The 22119-nt window shown below is 33.6% G+C and overlaps 1 protein-coding gene across 1 annotated transcript in view; it reads right to left on the bottom strand.

Annotated features, from left to right (window-relative positions):
* Positions 1 to 10030: 10030 nt before the first annotated feature.
* Positions 10031 to 22119, bottom strand: part of LOC150096002 (zinc finger-containing ubiquitin peptidase 1-like) — a 245689-nt gene continuing 233600 nt past the window's right edge. The window contains exon 8 of the mRNA XM_090409263.1: positions 10031 to 10739. Within this exon, the coding sequence (XP_090265389.1) occupies positions 10695 to 10739 (45 nt within the window). The 3' untranslated portion in view covers positions 10031 to 10694. The remainder of the gene's footprint in view (positions 10740 to 22119) is intronic.

Here is a 22119-nt window from a genome sequence, read left to right as displayed (position 1 = left end):
CTATTCACTCCCCCTAATCTTTCTCACTATTCTCACATCTGTGGTCTCTAATCTTTGATCAAGTGCTTTATTTTTAAGCAAACTCTCAAATCCATAACTAAAAAAAAAACTGTTGACAGTTCTCAACATCCTTTAGAGAAAGAAGGCTACAGAATTTGTATTCCTTACATTAAAGGCTTTTCTCAATATAAGGATTTTGATGAAATTCCAACTCACTGTCACCTACAAACCTATCAACTAAATCTATCAAATCTTTTACTTCATCATCAATTTTGCTTTCTTTAAAAGACAAACTGTCAAATTGCTGAGACCTTTTTAAAAAGTTTCATGTTCTTGCAAACTGTCTTATTTTGATCAAATGGGAAGAGCAGTTAAAAATGTATTTCAAAACACCAGATTCATATGCAACTTATCAAATCTCATAAATTTGATCTATCTCAATATGAAACTGAAACAACACTAGCCACAAGATCAAATGGAATAATACCATACTTTTGTTATATCTGTATTTATAAATTTGAAATTTATTCAAAGAAAGTATTGAAGCCTTACCCTATCAGCTTAACTTAAATCATAATTACTGCCTTTCTAATTCAAAAGTTTGGAAAATTGTTATCCTATTAAGAATAACAATTATTAAATATGTTTTTTAATATACACATATCCCAATAGTGTTATCCTATCCTAGTTGATACATGACCGCATATTCTACTGTAATGCACAGGTTTTTCTATTGTTTAGTATTCAAATTTCTATTATTGTTTGAATCATACTGATGTTTTACAATACATAAAATGAATTATATGTGATTAATAAACATTTCTTTTATTGTGGCATACATGTTTCACATACATATCAAAGTCCCATGGTTGTTTTTATATCAGTAGAAATAGAAACAACTTACATAACATAATTTTTTATTATAAATACAAAATTTTTGATCTTATCTCAGGACCAATGTCATCGTCAATGTAACTGAATGGTTACAAAGAATAGAATAACAATTAATAAAAAAAAATCATGAGTTACAAATATGTAATGTTATAAGCATGAGAAGAACTGAAATCTGTGCACCAATATAGTCCATATAATATCAATAATTGATACATCTGTTATGTCAAGAGATACAGCATATTAAATTGATATTTCTCTGTAATGGTTATAATCTGGATCACATTTCTAAGATAATAAAACCCATGGCCTCCATCCTCAAGATGTTATGAGGGTTACTATTCCTTATATCTGCAAGTTGGTGACATTTTCATGCTTTCCAAAAGATCTTTTCCTCTATCCCATTTAGGAGTATACTGGGTTCCCTGCTTTTCTGATTTTTCATATTATGGGCAGAATAATAAATCTGCAATGGTACAGTTAGAAGAGCAACAGAATTAAGTTCATTTCCATGAACTGAACAAATCAGTATTTACAGATCATGCTGTATCTTCAAGATACACAGTACTTTGGAAAAAAGAATAAAACAGCATGTAAAAGCTTTTTGACAGAAAAATTGTAAACCTTGATTCATCAGCCTAATAACTGCCTCAATTTTTTTTCAATTTTGGGAAGCAATGTTAGGAAATATACTTCACAAGCATAGTTTATGATTATATTTTTATTTATTTATTTGAAAATGAATTATTTTTTCATGTTGGATTAACAGTACAAGGATTGAGCACCTTTTGTACTTGTATCATCTCATATTTGCTACACATGCTTTTTTTTTTTTTTAAATTATTCTTCTGTTCCTTTAAACCACTCAGTTATATATTATTATTAAATGCCACCTGACATATTGACAGCAGTCATGCTGCATGACTAGAAATTACTTTAAAAATCTGCCTAAATTGTTTTCTCGTTTGTGATTTTTTATCATAACATCTTTCACTTCCTTTTCTATTATCATATCTGAGTATGATAGGATGTAGAGCAAGAAATTAGGCTAAGAATATACAGGAGACTGAATTCGCTCTGTTTAGTAGCATGTTCATTTCTTTATTTTCATCAACAATGAAGGAAAATGAAATAAAGTAACTGACTTATAAAAGTGTGCATCCCCCCCACCTCCAAAAAATATATATAAAAAAACAAAAATCTAACACCCCCCCCCCCCAAAAAAAAAACATCAATAATACATGCAAAAAATGTTTCCATATCTGCATCAACATTCAGGGCTTTAACAGTAAAATGATGCACATCACTTAGTTCCCAAACCATTTCTGTTATTCTCAAAAGAATCTCAGCTGGCAACCTCAACAAACATCATCTGTTCAAACTACATTTCAAAATAGCAGTGAATGTGCATTTTTTTTTAGATCTGACACCTATCACAGTGAATGCAAAAATCTTGATGCAAACCACCACCAACTATAATGATGTGCTCTGGCTCAAAATTTTCTTGGGAAATTTTGTGGAATTCATTTGCTGTCTTTATCCCTAAATTCTGATAACCACTCGGCCTCTCCAGTTATCTCTGAGGCTTGATTTTTTTTTTTTTTTTTTTCCAGTTCAAATACCCAAACACTAAAATAATCTTTCTTGGGAAACTTCAACATCCATAACTTAAACTGGCTTCCTTCTCCAATTCTGTAGCCTGGAAGGGATGTAGAGATATCTGCTGTTGGCAATGATCTAACACAAATAGTCTATCTGCCTACAAGACCTGATAGTCTTCATCATGTTGCCGCCACCCCCAACCCTTTCTTAACAAGCTCTCCTTCATATCATATACCACAGATGTCAATTGCTTCTTGGTAAATGAGACCATAAGCTCATTAAAGTTTCCTTTACTTTGGAACTTCCTTTGCTCAGAAGTTCTGCCTCGTATCATCTGGCATCAGTAGTGCTGCATGGGATGACCTCCATGATTTCTACTTCTCTGTTTCCATGGTCTGATTACCATACACATACTTGATTAATCTTGTTAAGAGTTCTATCTGATTATACATATACATTAACGATTTTTATGACCATAACTGAACACCTCCCACTTTGAGTCTTGATAGACTTGTGTTTCCTAGGAAGGACCTCCCGTGATGAGTCTTTTGACTCCTTGGAGGCCTAAATAATAATTACCAGAAATCAGTTGCCATGAAAGGGTAAGTTAATTGACTTTCATTGTTTTGAAGGTCAGTTAAATGGTAGATTACTGTATATGCAAAAAAAATTGATTTGACAAGGAATTACTATACGGAAGTACTTCTGAAATTACAATTCTAAAATTTATTGAAATCAGATATTGATGAATTACTGTTCTTCAATATTCGTTCAATCTATTTAGTAAGAATTCTAATATGAAAACAAAATGTCTGTTTACTGAGCAGCAGTCAATTACACTACAAATTGCTTGTATAATGAAAAAGTATGCTCTGGAGGGAGGTGTATTGCCTTTCTTTAAAAAGAAAACAGTAAAAACAGTCTTGCAGTTTGTAAAATTTCTATAATGAGAGACAGTATTCATTACCCCAAGAAGCATGTTCTTGCAATTACAGCAAATTCTATAAGATAGATTTATGAAAAGTCAAACTACTTGGCTGTAATAGACTACTGGGGGCATAAATCTTTAAGTGAACATTTCTATAAGTTTTGCTACTCATCATTTGCTTGGGAAAAAGCATTCAGTTCAAATCCCATCTATGACAAAATGAACTTTATTATGCCTTTTCTTCAGGAAAGGTTAATCTTAATTAAAGATGATAAATTTTTCCCACCTGCTGTAAACAGGAAAATAGTCTGATATGAATATATGACTGCCATCAAAATTCAGTTGGTATTCGTGATACTGACAACCTTTATAAGGATTTTTCAAAGATAGATCAGTCAAGTCTCACATATGGAGGGTTGCAGAGTTTTTCATCCCAGAATCTTGGGGTTTTCATTGAAAAAAAACTGGCCAGAACAATACACATACATACATACAAAGAGATAATACACTGGCCTCAGCCTTAGTTGTAATCCCAAAAAAATAGGCAACTATGGTGGCAAGCTCAAAATTCAATCCTAGCAAAAATTAGGCTTATAAAAGATAATGTGCATGATTCTAAATGAATGTAAGATGAGATTTCGTGCAGTTCAAATGGCTATAAAAGTAAACTCTAGATCAAGGCTCTTTTATCCTGCTTTATAATATTTAAAGCAATTGTCAGTCTGTGTATAAGACACTTCAGAAGAGAGGGAGGTCCTTTGTTAAATTGATATTACACAAAGAAAGTACAATTTCTCTTTGTGATAATGAGGATCATATTATTATAATTGGAAATATATATTTCATCTAGTGAACATATCTTAAGAATAATATTTGGATATATATTATTTTCAGTTTTCAACTTGAGAAGTAGCCTTCTAATAAAATATATTTATCTGTTATATGTACAAATATATTACATTTAGAGAATTTGTTTTTAGACTTAAAATTATATTTTATATTTTCAATAATATTACATTATTTTCTGTGGTCTTAATTCAGTACAAGCTTCCATGGTTCATTTGGTCTAGACAAAGCCCTGTCAGAAAGACCTGGGTCAATTCCTGTCCGTGATGTGAGGAACCTTTATCTGGTCTCTTTCAACAAAAGGTGAGCTAGCTGGTCTCATACAGAGGTAGGGTTTTTTTTCACCCAGAAACTCAGGTTTTTTGTACCCCAGAATAGCTATATAGTAAACCAGCTCCCTGAACACACACACACACACACACACACACGAATTACAGTCAGGAATACTTAAGACCCAGCCATAGGCCTAATTCATCAGCTATATGTCGGTTCCGAGCCTGGATTAAAATGGGGAGGGGGTGATTAAGATGTGCTGTACTTCCCTGTAAAAGGAACCTCATGGCCATTGTATCATCACGTTTAGGATTAAGTTCACACTAAATTGTAAATCTGCAGGGGAAATATGAAGGTATGATCAAAGTTCAGACATGATAATTATAGGTTAAATATTTTATTAATTTATATGGCCTATCACATATATGAAACATAGCAAAACTATAGCACATTTAAATAACATAGCATAAACTTGGATCAACTAAAGCAGATAACTAGAAGGACACCTCCACAGTTTTTTAGGAATGTAAAAAACCAACTGAAACTGCTGACCTAATGTCTGATTCTTACATTCATGTGGTGCACCCCATTAGTAGGTACCCAGGGTTCTGAACGAACAAGGATTTGCTTCAATTTTAGGCATAACAAAACAAGCATTCTGTATTGCTTAAACCAGATAAAATGATGATGTAAAATGAAGGGATTTCAGGTGGGCTGGGGCATCATCCAGTTAAACAAGGCGCACTGTTTTTTTTTTTTATCAGGGAATGGAGCAAACAGTGAAAAGTCATCTACTAAAACACAGCATCAGAAAAATTGAAAACAGACAACATATGGGGTATAAATGGAAAGGAAAAACTGGCACTAGAGAGACATCACATGGACATAACTGATGTTAATGAGATGAAGACTAAAATAAATGAGATTCTGCTAAATAAGAAATATAGCATATTATTCAGGCAATAATGATCAAGGAAAGGTAGAGGTATGAAAGCATTCAGCACCAAACACAAAAATCCATTTCATCATCGATACAAATCACATTATGGAAGAAGGTGGCATTAAACCTGATATCCGGATTTGCAGATACCAAACTTAGCTCTTTGCTTTTGTAAATGATGTACTCTAAAAGAAATCATCCAGTGCAAATTTCCAGCAGGATTCCTCAACTAAACTGAACAACAGCTGTAATAAATTTGGTATGAAAATCAGAAAAAAAAAAAAAAAAAAAAGCAATAAAATGACCAGTGGAATAAGAGTGAAATTAACCAGAACACTACCAGTATACAAAATAGTGTTTAAACCAGTTCTAACTTATGAATCTGAACATTAGATTAAAAAATAAAAACACTTGATCAAAGATACTACAGATTACAGATGTTAGAGTTCTGATAAAAATTAGAGAGTGAACAGATGGCATCAGTGACAGAATCATATTAAAAATGATGCTATCAGAAAGAAACTTGACATTGTTAGGATTCAAGAATGTGTCAGCAGAGCTAATCTAATGCTTTGGTCACTTAAACATAATGGAAGATGAAAAATTAGCAAAACAGGTGTTTGATGCCAAAATTACCAAAACCCAGAGGAAGACAAGATCTAGGGGGAATGATGCAATCAGAAGTGCCCTAGAAGACAAATATATGACAATATTGGAGTGCTGACACGTGATACTTATTTGGAGGAAAAGTGGTAATAAGAGATCAGTAATAATGTGAACTTAATCTTGTAGTAATATCACAGTATTCTGTACACCCCTTGAGAGTACAAATCAGGAAACATATGTTGACGAGATGATAGTACAAATAACATCAAGGATGAAGTAAGAATAAATCTGGAAAAAAAAAACAGTGCTCTAGATGAGCTGATTGGTTGAAACAGAAGCAATCCAACACCTAAATTATCACTCCAAAGTATAGAACAGATGGTCTAATATGTGTGCATAAATTTCTCTAAAATAACTATAGATATTTTAGAACCTAAGAAAGGCAGATCTGACAAGTGATGAAAATCTTATTCAAGTCCTTTGTTGTACTCTTGAACAAAGCATTATTTTATTATTACATTAACTCTCCTGGAGTCAAAGACTCATCGAGAGAGAGAGAGAGAAGTTTATACTATTATTATTATTTATAAAAAAATACATCTGAAAGTTGTAGAATTCATACCACATGAGTACTGTGAATGGAGTTTAAGAATGGGAGGTGAATTGTCTGGAATTTTTGCTGAAGTAGCTATGAAATGAATTATGGTTGCTTGTTTAAGGGAAAAAAATTCCTACAAGGGAATACACTGGTACAGTCAACTCTCCATTACGAACTTGTAGGTACCCAGAGGAACAGTTTGTTATGGTGAAGAGTTTGCTATAATTATTTTTTTTTTAGCATAACATCACATCTATGGGGCTGTGGTTGGGATTTTTTTTTCTGTACTTGTAGTGAACAAATTTAATATAGTAGTGTTTGCTAAAATGAAAGTTGACTACGTGCAAATTGGTGCTGCCTAAAAACTGGTAGTATTAAGAAATACTGATTAAAGAAGATGTTGCTAAGAGTTAAATGACAGGAAAAAAATGTAGTTTGGTGATTATATGGATCATAAACACATCTAGTTGTTATGCTTCTGTGGCTGTTGCTCATACTGACATGATTTCCAGTATTACAATAAAACATTATTTAAATTAAGGGGATATTAAATCCCACATTGTTTTAAAACCGAATAAGAAGCTCAAAGATCGGAATCAAAGAGTTTCATGTCGAATATAGTAACTATAAACGTATCGGCGACTACTAGTGTAAGCTAAAGCACGTAGTTCAAGTACGTAGTACAAACTAGGGCAACTCGTTGCAAAGGTGGAGAAAGTTCTGATCGCTATTCTTAGTATTTTCCATAATGTAAAACCCATCTCCTAGGAGATGTATGATGTTATACATTATGGTGGGAGGTCACTACCCAGACCGGTTTCGATCTTTATTGAGATCTCATCAGTGAGTAGCTAGACCAAAGTATAATACTATGGGTATAGTGAAAAGAACTTATATACTCTGCTATATGAGTTGTCAAAAAGGTGTACCCTTCTTGACAACTGGGTAAACCCTTGCTTACGCTAGTAGTCGCCGATACGTTTATAGTTACTATATTCGGCATGAAACTCTTTGATTCCAATCTTTGAGCTTCTTATTCGGTTTTAAAACAATGTGGGATTTAATATCCCCTTAATTTAAATAATGTTTTACATTGCCGAAATGAAGCCTATTAGCTCTTTATTTTAAATAATTACAATAAAACATTTTTAGAGATTTGCCTATACAACTATGGCATTCTCTTAATGCCCACTTGTAGCTCCAGTTTACATAACTATTCCTGAGAAAAATTATAAGATGCTAATTCAGCTTAATAATAGCCATGAGAATATTGCTAAGTAATGCCAGTTAATTTTTCCATATTAATATGGCTATATGTATCACTCTTCTACAAGCTGGACTGATGATTGAAACTCAGTGCATTACCTCTGATAAGAAATTGGTTTCCAGAGTTTGTTTTACCTGTTACTATACATGCATGACAGAGATGTCACTTACCCAGAAAGGCTTGGTGAAGTTCCACACAAGGGACTGTTCAAACAAAGTACATCATGTACCATATGGCTGCTTGTGCTAGTTATTGCCAGAGTTTCAGTGGTGAACAGAATAGATTCTTCCTTAGTGAAAGACATTTCACTAAGGAAGAATCCCCTTAGTGAAATGAAAAGCTGCTCATCGCAATAAAATAATAGCATAATTTGTAGATGATGGCAGAAGGTAACCACTGTCTAAATAGTGAAAAAATTTTAATTTTCTTCTTTAATTTAAAAACAGAGCAAAAACGTTTTATCCAGAGTAATTGGATTAATTTTTACTAACCAGTTAGTAAACTCTAAAATCCCCAAAGATCTTGATACTTGCTCTTCCACACTACTTACCTGACTTCTCCAATTACATCATTTACTTCATAACTTGCAAGATAGAGGCCCGAGTAATGTAGGAATGCATGCTATAGTCAGAAATTTCCTTAGATCTTTATATATATATATTCTGCATATGTGGCATATGATTTGAATCCAATTAAATTATCACATTATTTAAGAATATATTTAAGAACTGTCATTACAAATGCAAATTTACAAAATTGGTTTTGTAATGACATCTAAACATTGCATGCTTTTTTGTTTTCATGAATGCAATGATGCTGTAGTTCCACAGGTTGAGCAACATTTCAAAATCAGCATATCTACAAACATTAAAAATATAAATAAAACTACTGATATAGAATGCAGTATATAAATATGTGGCATTAATTAATACACTGATAATGGGAGCAAAGAAAAAAATATTTATGCTTTGTATGACAAGTATCAAGAAAGCTAGGCCATTTTTCAAATGATTAAGGAGAAAAATGTTTAAGCAATTTTTTCAGAAACTACAGAGTAGCATAAGATAGTTTTTCATTTGAAGAACAGATGAAAAATCTTAGAAGAGAACAGGAATATCCTATATAATTCTGCACATATTTGTGAAATTGTATAAAACAAATTTGCTTTGCTTCTCTTTAAATCTACAATATATCTTGATTGTGTTAGGCACAGCAAATGAGAGGTCAATATATAAAATGAACAATACATTTTAATCAGAATGAACTGCACACAGATTTTAATTGTAAGTTATACACAGCAATACTGTTCATAGTAAAATAATATTTCAGTTACAAATATGACCAGGCTGGAATTGAGTTTATATCCAAAAATTAATAGATAATTTATATCTCCAGCTTAAAAGCAAATGGCATTTTTAGATTATTAGGCAGTATAACATTTTGAATGTACATGGAACTTTAGTGTAAAAATTTCTCTATGGGAAAGATGCATGGATGGCTTATAAATAGTACAAAACAAAACTAACTGCAAGTGATTTTAGGAACAATATTTATTAATATATTTCTTATTTATTTATTCTTTTTATGTCAATGTTTTTATGATAACTACTTGAGAGACAATGGGTCTTGTTTAATTTCTCTAAATCTCTTTGTCCTTTCAAACATGTAATGAAAACATGGCATATAAATATATATACAACAAAACATTTTTCTAAATTAAATTAAGTTCAGTGATAATATATCCAAGGATTAAAATACATTGATTGTCTACTCAGTTGAAGCAAGTTCTTGTTAAATTTATTATTTTTTCCCCACTTATTCAGGATATAAAAAGCCGACTAATACTACAGCAAAATAAATCTTTCGCATAAAAAATATGAACAAGCAGAAGTAAACTTGACACATAAGTAGAAATTTAAAAATCTTATACATTTATATATATATATATATATATATATACACACACACGTGTGTGTGTGTATATGCATGCATGCACATAAATATATATATATAGATAGAAACATATGTAAGTATATACATACATATACAGATCTTTTGCATACATTCCTGAGAAAGACACCAAACTACTTTTAAATATGGTGTCCTTTAAGATATATATCCTTCATAAACGTAAAAAAGAACACCATGATTTATGATAAGATTTATTAACTTGTATAAGAATATTAAAATAAATAAAAACCAGCTACGGTCCATGGTGATGTCGATACCACTGTCAAACAGAGTTGTTTCAAAAATTTTAATCACAATGTCATTGTTCATATGGTTAAATAATGAATATACAAAGTAACAGTTCATTAATAATCTTAATGTTATGTATTTGAGGAACCAGTATAATACAACAATGCAAAGCAAACTTTAAAATGAATGCTATATTAACAAAAATTAAAAAAAAAAAAAAAACTATTCTAATCAGGCACTAGTGGCAAGGTGACATCCTGTACAGTGGAACCTAATACCATAACTTTTCATATATTACTAAACATGCTTTTAGCAATTTCTTTAAACAGTGTGAATCATACTTAGCTGTCATAAATATTTATGATATACAAGCTTTTGAAGAAGTACCACCCTCAGTAAGCAGATAAAACAGGATGAGTCTAAACGTCACTGTCTTCTGAAATTCAGAGAATAGTACAAGTACCTTTGTTTCTGAAGAGTATATTTCATCCAGCTTAAAGCTTCATTTTCCAGAGGGGAAACAAGCATGGAGGGAAATTAAACATTAATTATTTGGAGGGATTCGCTGAGAGTGAAGGATCTTGCTGTTCTAAAATTAAAATGAGCAAAGTAAAAAATTAAAATACAATTATTCAGTACAATAATATGCTGAGAATTAATATATTTAATTATATATTAATCAGGTTTTGTCATTCAACATAAATAATACCATAAATCATAAGAGTAAATGGCATGTAGAAATATGCATTATGCAAAAGATTAAATTCATGATAAAAAATTGCATTCTATGGGACTCTGTTTCTTTGTTCCTGCTAGCAAGAAATGCATAAGTGGTATACATCTTTTCTGGTAGGAGAGCAACACTAATTTTTTATTTAATATGGAAGCTTTCAGCAAAATGAACTTATGCTTCAATAACATTATTTTCAACAACAGTGTCATTCATCTAAACTGCTAACAAAAAGATGTCTGCATACCTCAAGGTTAATTTGCTATAACACTGAATGATCTGTGGACAATCCTAATGTCTTCAATGCTTCAATCACATTTATAAATGCTCCTAAGCCACAACTTCGGTGTAGTAATATGATTAATTTGTCTTCTGTCATCCTCAAAGAAGTCATCTGTGCAGAGCTGTTATCACATAAAGAAATACCAGCAACTGACTTTGTACTACAAATAAAGCAAGGCATCCACAGCCTCTCTATCTATACTATTAATAATATCCCACTTGACATAGATATAATCTAGGCAAAACACTAGCAACGCTGTTAAGAGAGCACCACACAAAAATTCTAGCCACATTGATAAAAGATTTAAAAATCTGTCTGAGTAGTACTTCTGTTCATTGATATCCCATTTAAAGATGATATAATTAATCTCAATTTCCATTATCTCAGGTCTATATCAGTTTGTAAAGAACTCCACATGCCATCTAGTATTTTGTTTGGCATGAAATTCTTTAAACTCCATCCCACAAAGATCTATGTTTATAATGACATAGATATATTCTCCATCAGACATCATAGCTCTGACACTGCAAACACCTTTTCAGCATAATCTAAACAGAAGTTTAAAAAAGTGCCCAAACAAGCCATTTCAGATTAGAAAAAAAAATAGTCAGCGTATCTTTCCAAGAAATCTTAGTTTCATGCCACCAGATGTGTCCTGCACATTGAATGTTTACAGAAAATCCACTTAAACAAAAACTAGACATAACCATCAACAGTCCCAACACCATTCTTCACAACAATATGGCACTTAAAAGATTTTAGCCAACAGAAAAAAAATTATTTACTCTGATAATATTGATCAAACCACTGAAAAATATTACTATTTTCATCACTACAGAAGGGAACAGGTATGAACTCTGTAAATTACTGAAATTCTACAATTGCAGAATAGTGTGTTCTGGTGACTCTGTTATTATTACGACACCTCCAATAACTCATTCAGGAGGACATTGCATAGCACACCCCATTTACACTACCATCCACCATTTGTGCAGGCAATCTTCCTACTGATAAGATTTTTGTCTTCTGTACATTTTCTCTGGCAGATTTGCCTGGCTGTGGGATGAAAAATCTCAATTTCTGAGAGAAAATGCCCTATGCCCAAATATGAGATCAATTAACTCATGTTCAACTGAAAAAATCCCATGTTTCCTCCCATTATAGCAAGGATTAAAGTATAGTTTTTTTTGTCCCCCCCCCCTCCCTCCAGTTGAAGGGCACAATGGCCCTCATTTTTCCATATTGCACTATAGAGGCATTTTACTGAATGAAAAACCAGTTTCCAGGAGGAAACACTATGCCACCACTGTACGAGACTAGCCACTTTCAAACTCACAAAACCTTTATAAATATCCCTCATATCCTAGATAGAATTTAAACCAAGGATTTCTAACTGAGAGGATTTTATCCTCTGGTTAGAAAGACCAGGGTTTAATTTCTACAGCATCGTGCACTTTCAGCCAGGAGACTTTGTCCTCTGGTTGTACTATAATGCAAATAACCTTTTGTGGGTGGGAGCAACATAAAAACAAAAATGACATGAAAAACTGGTGGTGAAAATTAGTAGAATAAAGATGGAATGATAGGTTTGATACAGAGATGGTTGAATGATGATGATGATGATGATAATGTAATCTTGACTGATGACATTTATTTGTTCAGTGTTAAATTAGAGTAAGTAATGATAAATAATTCTAATGTAATGCAGCTGTAAGAGAAGTTTTCAATAGGCTGATGATGCAGGTAGAAGAATGAGGAAAGTTTCCTTTCAACAGATTTCTTCTAATTTATTTGAAGCTAACATTTATCTGAAATTTTTGTCCTCAGAATTCTCTCTCTCTCTCTCTCTCTACTGAAATGTTTGATTGTCAATGCTATTGTAATTGTAAGACATAATTAACTGACTTTACATAATTATTTAATGAAAGAACTGAATATAACTAATATTTTGTGATGAGTGTCTCATCATATCATTCACAGTGAAATATACAATACACTGCTGAAGCTACATGAAGCAAGAAAGAACCAAACAAAAGTTAAAATGGTTCTGTTTTGACACTCTCCTGCCAGTCACATGTACTATTAGGACCGTGGGAACAGAAAACTCAGTCATTAACAATTGTAAGCAAATATAGCCAAAAGGCAAAAGAAAGTGGTATAGTACAGTTTAACAATAAAATTACCACTAACATTAAATTAATGTATTTGTATCTAGAAATTTCAGTCATATACAAACAGATACATATTGCACTTTGAAAGTAGAATTCTTGGAGTCACATTTCCCAGAATTTGGAAATGTTTAGATTGTCACTCCAATTAAGATTGGATTGATTTCAGAGTGCTTTATAACATTCTTTGAAGAGTTTCTCGAATTTCAAAGAACTTGTGCGAAGAATTTTTGTATTGTCCCATAGCATTGAATTGTCTACTATGCATAGGATCAAATATTTAATGAATGCTATCAATGAATATTCAAAGAATGTTAAGAAGTTCTTCAGAATCGACACAGTCTTAATCTGAATGATGGCCTAAAATTTTCCAAGTTCTGGGAAATAGTGAATCTGAACTCTCACCAATAATCCTATTTCTTTCCAAGTGTAATATATATCTGCCATGCATTACACAAAAAAATGTTAATATATATATATATTTGATGTATGCGGCGAATGGGGGGGGGAAACCTGGCTACCACCCGTTGGATATCAGAGCAGCTCTGAATATGTTGAATAAAGAGCCATGGACCATTGGTTTTGGGACTGGTGATCCCATGTGAAAATATTGCCATTCACCAACCCACACTTGGCCAGCGCGGTGAATTTATGGCCTAACCTTCCAAGATGAATCCGACAGAAATAAAATGGCTCTCATTCCCTGGAGGTCGGATTGTTACTACGGCAGCAGGCAGTTAAACATGAAGGCAGAGCACATTAAGAATACCCAGGTAACCAGATCATGCTGCCATTGGAAACTAGACCTTGAAACATTAAACTTTAGGACTCTGAGCAGTGAAGCATGGCTAACTGAGCTAAAGAAACTAAAATGGGACATTCTTGGACTGTGTGAAGTTAGGCGTAATGGTGAAAAAATTCTTCAATTAAATTCGTTTTTTAAATTCTTCAATTAAAAAAGGAGACATGCTATATTATAGAGGCCAAGATAAGAAAAGAATCAGTGGAGTTGGATTCATGATCAACAAAAAATTGTAGAACAGCATAATAGAATTTAACAGCATTTCTGATCAAATAGCAAGTATTGTTGTTCAATATCTCAAAAAGATACACTCTTAAGATTATCCAAGTCTATGCACCAACAATAAGTCATACTGATGAAGAAATTGAAGCCTTCTATCATAATGTATCCCGACTCTACAATAAAGGAAAACATCATTTCAGAATTGTAATGGGAGACTTTAATGCTAGAATTGGTATACAACATTCAGACGAAAGCTCAATGGGAAATTTTCGATATGGCATGAGAGATGATAGAGGAGCAAGGTTAATAGAATTTGCAGAAAGAGAAAACCTGTATATAATGAATTCCTTTTTCAAGAAAAAGGCACATAGGAAATGGACATGGAAAAGTCCAAATGGAAAAATTAGTGAAATTGACTTCATCCTCGGCAATAAGAAAAACATCTTTCAAGACTGCTCTGTTATAAATCCCTTCAACATTGGAAGTGATGACCATCATATGGTCATCACTTCCAATGGTATGCAGTAAAATCCAAATAAACTGCCAAAAAAGAAAGAAGAAAAATGTTTTGAAGATCAAAGCAAAATACAGATGTACACAAACTCAACATTAAAAAAGATATATTCCAACACAAACTAAACAATAGATTTAAACATCTTATTATAGATGACAATGCTGATCTATCAGAAAGTAATGACATCATTACCCAAAACCTTTTACAACACTCACTTGAAATAGCTGGTACCACAAAACAGAAACAAGACAAAATTTCTGAAGAAACGAAGAAAAATGAAGCAATCAATTAACCTACAGAATAAAATAGAATATACTGAATTGTGCAAAAAAATCAGAAAATGTATCACAGAAGAAATAAGAAAATTCAATTGTAAATTCATACAACAAACAATTGAAAACAACCATAGTCTCAAAAAAGCCAAACAGCAATTAATGAACAGCAATAAACAGATGGTTGCAGTCAAACTACAAGATGGAACCATCACCAGAGATAGATATGCTACAGCAAAAAGAGTTGAAGAATTTTACTCAATATTATATCAGGATGATGAATTAAATGAAGAAGACAACTACAAAACAGCGGAAGTACCACAGATTCTACCAGAAGAAGTTATGTGGAACATCCAAAGCTTGCAAAATGGGAACGCTGCAGGGGAAGATGGAGTTATAGCTGAACTTCTAAAACCACTTCTGTAAACAAAATGTTTACAGAAGTCTTAACTCATAGGCTTTGTGCAACTCTAGACCTAGCACAACCAAAAGAACAGGGAGGCTTTCGAAGGGCTTTAGTACAATGGATCACAAGTTGTACAGTAGATTATTGAAGTGTAATGAATATTACCATTATGTCTTGGTTTTATTGACTATGAGAAAGCCTTTGATTCACTTAAAACGTGTGCAATACTTAAAGCATCAGCATACACCAATGCCACAGAAGCAATTCATTTCAGTGGGAAATCTCTGGTGTGGAAATATAGAGGAATAAGACGGGGTGACACAATATCTCCAAAATTATTCACAGCATGCCTAGAAGAAATATTCAAACTTCTTATTGGGAGGAGAAAGGTCTGAAGATAAATGGAAGATATTTAAGCCATTTACACTTTGCAGATGACATAGTTACCTTTACTTCAACTGCACATGAATTACAGACTCACATCCATGAACTCCAAATTGCTAACAAAACAGCTTGCCTAAAGATAAACCTAAAGAAGACCCAAGTTATGTTCAATAGCTATGCCTAACCAGAAATAATAAAAATCAATAATGAGTCAATTAAACAAGTAGGTCATTACATATACTTAGGATAACAGATATCAATGGAGCAAAATATCATTTATGAAATTAAAAGGCGCACAATGCTTGGGTGGAAAGCATTTGGAAAATTACATTCAATATTCAAAAGCCAACTACCATTATGCCTGAAGAGAAAAGTTTTTAACCAGTGTATTCTTCCTATATTAACATATTGCTGTGAAACATGGACACTAAATGCAAAGAAAATTCAGAAATTAAGAACAACACAATTTAGTATGGAAAGAAGTATGCTTAGTATCGCAAGACTGGACCACAAAAAGGAATACATGGATAAGAAATCAAATCAAAGTCTCTGACATCATAGGAAGAGTGAAACAGCTGAAGTGGCAATGGGCTGGGCATATTGCTCAAAGACAAGATCAAAGATGGACAAAAGAAGTACTGTATTGGATTCCACGAGAGGAAAAACTACCACGACGTTGACTTAAATCATGGTGGATTGATGATATCATCAGATTTGCAGGAGTGATGTGGAAAAGGAGAGCCATGGACAGACAGTGTTTTGGAGTAATCTTAGAAAGGCCTTCATCCAGCAGTGGATCGACAATGGCTGAGAATGAGGATGATATATATATATGCATGTGTGTGTTTATGTATGTATGTATATGGCTCTTTATGAAATTTCTAGATACAAATATCTTAATGTTAGTGGCAAATTTAAACTTGGTAATATCATTGTTAAACCTCCTCTAAACCACATACCTTACATCTCGTAAGTAGCTCTGCTCTCTTTTTCCCTTCAACCAGGGCTTTTTTTTCAGCCGGAATGTGTTCCGGTAAACGTTTAGGACTTTAATGGTCCCTAAACACATATTTTAAAAGTATTTCAAAACTAGGACTGCCTCCATTTTAAATTCCCAATTATGGTCGTTGACAACATAAATCAAACAATTGGTTCAAACAATCTAGTGCTGCCATCTTGTGTTGTTGACACTGAACCTCGAAGATCGAAGTTTTCGATTAGAATTGATAGTCGGCCGGAAGTTATGGTAGTTACTAGAATCGGAACTTCTATGTGAACAAGCATACAACAGACATTCTCTACAAGTAGAGTCGCACTTTTACAACGTGGGTGAGTGAGGTTAACGTGTTTCATGGAAGTTTCACTAGTTTTACGTGATAAATAATAAAATTACACAATTTTCGCTTCTGCTCCCACAACTAAAAAGTTAAACGAACTGAAGGGTTTGTGTTTTTTTTGTGATGTCTGGCAGCCAGGAAGATACTTCTTTAAGTTAATTTTTTTAACTTGCATTTTTGTGGGATCATGATCAATGGGATGTAGGTTGGTTTTTGGAGGTTGACCAATGGGATGTAGGATGTATGAGCAATTGTTGAATGAATTGGAACATCAGGTGAAGTCAAGGGATGTCCACCCCACAACAGTCCAAGATTGCGTTACATGCCTACAGGAACAATGGTCCAAAATTCCCATTGATTGCTATCATATGCTTGTGGAAAGTATGTCCCATAGGATTACGGCAGTCATCGCAGCAAAAGGAGGTCCTACATTATAGGCATAGGCATATGGCTGCTTGTTTTGGACACACTATGATGTCCATTGACTTCTTTCCAAGTAGTGTATTACTGATGTAAGGGACAGAAATGGAGTCTATAATGAATGCCATATTTGGCTGTAAAGGAGGATTAGAAAGTAGTATCCTTTGGTCAATTCTCCATGAATAATTGTTGAGAACAAACTAGTTGAGTAGAAACTGAATTTCCTTTTTAATGCCTATCCTTTAAGAAACATCTGGACATTAAGAAATAGCAAAATTTGTCTTCATTCTCCAATTCCAAGTTGAACTAAATTTTGGGGTGAAAGGAGTTGGGCAAAATAAAATGTTGTTTAAATCAGAAATGTCATGCTTCCAGATAAAAATGCCAACATATCTCCACATGATAACAGGCTTTGAATTGGCTAATGAAAGAATTTTTTTTTCAAAGCCAATACCTCATATTAATTTAACTATAGGTCTCACAGTCTCATGTGTATGTGTATTACTCCCATACACATGAGTGACTGTATATTACTCCCATACACATATACAGTCTCTCATGTGTATGGGAATAATATATATATAGGATTGACACAGACACACCATGGGGGGGGGATAAGAGTTTACATGACACAAAAAAGTTGTAAAGCTTGAAAATACTAGATATCTAGCGAGAAGAGGTCCTTACAAAAAAGGCTCAAAACTTCATCTAGAATAGTTATGCTAGAGAGACTATATCGCAAAGATGTCCACCTACAAGATGGAAATATTACACAATTTCTAAACTAAATGTGCTGAGTTCTTGATGAAGAAATACAAGTGTCTGATGCGGTTCTTAAGTAAACCTGCAAGATGTTCAGACAAAAGGTAAGTAGGTGAGCGTATACCATCACCTACAGATCTCAGTGTTGAGATCTATATACAATCTTTCAGTTAAGAGGTAAAGTGATTCGAGTTTTTGATTCAACAGACTAGTTTTGCATATTGCAAAGATTATCATTGGCTTCATCATGATATGCCTAGGTCGTAGTGTCAAAAGGGAAACAAGCTGAAGAATCTGAAAGAAGAGATATTTCTGAAATACAGTCTCCATGTTCATGCAGACTGTCATATCACCATTATATGTCTTAATGATAATAATGTCTGTTTTTTCTAAATTGTAAGGAGAGTTTTCCTTTCTGAATTAGTGATGTTATGAAGACAGAACTGCTGTAAACATATTATTTGCAATGTCCCATGGAAAATTATTGAAGAACTTTTCTGCACATCATAATGTGTCAATTTTGGGGATAAATCATAGTATAATTAAAACTTTTTTTTTTTTAAATGCAGCTTTCCATCTTGGTTAAATTATAATCCAAGATATCAAATGATTTCCTTGTTACCTGGTAAGGAAATTTCTTCTCTGAACTTATTATAAGCGTAAAGGAAGTTTTTCTTTAGTCAGTTTTTTACAGGAGATGAAAGTGAGGTTACCTGAATGGTTCAGCATATTACCAAATCCTATATTTCAATGCTTATTAAATTAGCTAAAAAGTAATGTACATCAAGGCACAAGAGTCCAACTTATGGATAACATATCTTGCATCAATCTACATGATATGGATAACATATTATTATTATTATAGATTACTCCATGGAGTCAGACTCATCGAGGGAGGCCTAAACATCATGCCAAGCACTATCTAACATTCATGCAGTATCTATCATACTTTGCTTTGAACTCATTCACAGTCATGCACCCATAACACTCTGGCAACTTATTCCACTTATTCATCACTCTCTAAGCAAAAAACTAGTCCTGAGTCTGTTTTTCCTCTGTATTAATTTTGTAAAAACCCTTCAGCAATTTGTATGTCTCAATCATATCCCACCCTTTTTCTGCCAGTCAACCAATTTCTGTAACCCACAAATCTTCAACCTGTCCTCCTAAGGTTCATTCCATAGATCTGGTACCATCTTGATCACTCATCTCTGGATCCTCTCCATCCACCTCCTCCTTATTCCCAAGAAACCCAGGTGACCATATCTGTGTACAGTCAAGACAAGGTCTTGACTACTGTACCTTGATGAGCAGAGAATTTCAGTAACCAAGTAATACGATGAGCTGCTTTGTCCACTTTTACAGCATGCCCTCTAAACTTTAACTCTTATTAACACTTCCAAATCCCTCGCTTCATCAATTTCAAAGAGTACAGTTCCATCAATGTGATACACAGCTAGTTATCTTTTAAGCCCAAAATGCAGAACCTTACACTTTGACACATTAAGCTAACATTCATTCTCCTTTGCCCAGACTCTAAAGTCTATCCAAATCAACCTCCAGAATTTTAACAACATCGTTTTTAACTTTTGCTCTACCAAATTTTGAATCATCGACAAAGAACTGAATAGTTCTTTTCAGATCCTTTCCTATATCTTTAATGTATACATTAAATAGCAGCAGCCCAAAAAGAGAGCCCTGTGGCTCTATTTTTATCAGTAGAAGTCCTCTGACACCACTAGTCAGAGGACTTCTACTGAACTCTACTCCTGAATAAACTACTCTCCGATATCTCTCCATCAACCACTCTAATCTCTTATCTTATGTTCATCAAATTTATATCTATCCCCATGTCCTGCAATTAATTAATTAGAATTCCATGTAGTATCCTGTCAGATGCCTTTGCAAAGCCCAGAAGTATCACTGCAAACCCAATACCTTAATTGAACTCAGCTCTCACTGTATTAAAAAAAATATTGAATTTTCTCCTCTTTCCATTCCCTTAGAACTAACTCAGAGCTGAGACTAAGATAATGTGGTCTAGTGCATAGCCAATTCTCTAACACCTTCTTGTAAAACTCGAGTTGGTATACCATCACATCGAAGTTCTGTAATATACTATGCACCTCCAGTTTGTTTACCTCAGTTTCCATATATGCCTTTGCCTCTCTTGTTAATGCAATATCTCCACCAGGATAATATACTCCTGCAAAGTGTTCACTTAGTAATTCTACTATTTCACCTGATTCAGTTATTTCTGTACCACTGGCATTCATTAAAATCATTCTGCCATAAACATTCCTCCATTTACTTGCAACATTCCAAAACAACTGTTTGGGATTATCTTTAGCCCATACTCTAGCTTCCTTTCATATTCAGTTTTTGCCTTTCTTACTACACAGGTTACCCTTCTGGCCTGTGCTTTGTGCTGCTCATGTGACAGCTGGTCACCTTTCTTCTTGAATTCCTTCCACAATTTTTTTTTTTTTTGGAACTCCAGCTTAATTTAACTTCTGACTCTAGTTATGCAGTCTGCTATTAATTTCCTCAAACTCTCCTTTACCACTTTCCATGCACTATCAATATTCAGCCCTTGCAGTTTCACATGCCATGGCAATAATCCAGTCTCCTAAGTTTGTCATACTTACCAGCTTGTAATTCCACATATTTTCCTGTAATCCCCTCTTAACTGAAAATTCCACAAATTTTGCCATCTCCCAGGTCAAGACTGCATGATCACTCTTACCAATTAGTGGCAATGTGGTCATATTGCTTATAGACAAATTCTCTAATGCAATTACTAGATCTAACACTCTCAAATCTCTAGTACATTCCATCACATGCTGCCTCAGATAATTATTCCTTAGTAATATCATAAATTCCATTTCCTTCCTCTCATTTGTCCTTTTCTCTTTCCAATCTATGCTCCCATAGCTGAAGTCCCCAAAATAATAATTACCACTCCCTCCACTCATTGAGCTTATTTGTCGATGCATACTATCCCCATCATCTTTTACATCTACTGGTCTACAAAAGCAACCAACTGTAAATTTTGTTCTGCTGACCACTATCTCACACCAGAAGGCCTCAAATGTGCTATATTCACTGGCATGCAAGTTGAACTCATAATCTCTTTGGTTACAGTTCATCGGCTATCATCAGTAATACTCCTCCCTCATTCTTTTCTCTCTATCCACCCTGAAAACATTATACACTTCACATTCTATCCCATTAACTATATCATCTTCTGCCAGCAATAATGTGACCTTTGGCCAGGATGAACTACCAATGCCAAAAATAACTCCTCCCCCCCCCTCCCTTGTTCTGAATGTTCCTGGCATTAGTATAAATAAAGTGCAATAGCCTCTTAGGCTCATTGCTTTATACTAACTATCCCATTCTGATGTGTTACCAGTGTACTAACTTAGGAATTTTTTGCACATTCTTATAATCAACTACCTCACTGATATCTGTATACATGCTTAACAGCTTCCCCCTAAACACTCTAGTTTCCCTGATTTTGCACATCGACTTTAACTTCATTCAACAACACTTTTCCAGAACTCTGAATACCAAGTCCATTCAGGTGCAAATCATCCTTCTTATATAAGTCCTTTCGTCCATCAAACTTCAAACTCATCCACATATTCCGCATCATTCCTCCTGCAT

This window comes from Typopeltis vanoorti, chromosome 19, assembly GCF_054136105.1.
Source record: "Typopeltis vanoorti isolate ZY-2024b chromosome 19, IOZ_Tvanoo_1.0, whole genome shotgun sequence".
NCBI classification, from domain to species: domain Eukaryota; kingdom Metazoa; phylum Arthropoda; class Arachnida; order Uropygi; family Thelyphonidae; genus Typopeltis; species Typopeltis vanoorti.
Note: the sequence above shows the minus strand (reverse complement) of the source record. Positions and strands in the feature narration are given on the sequence as shown.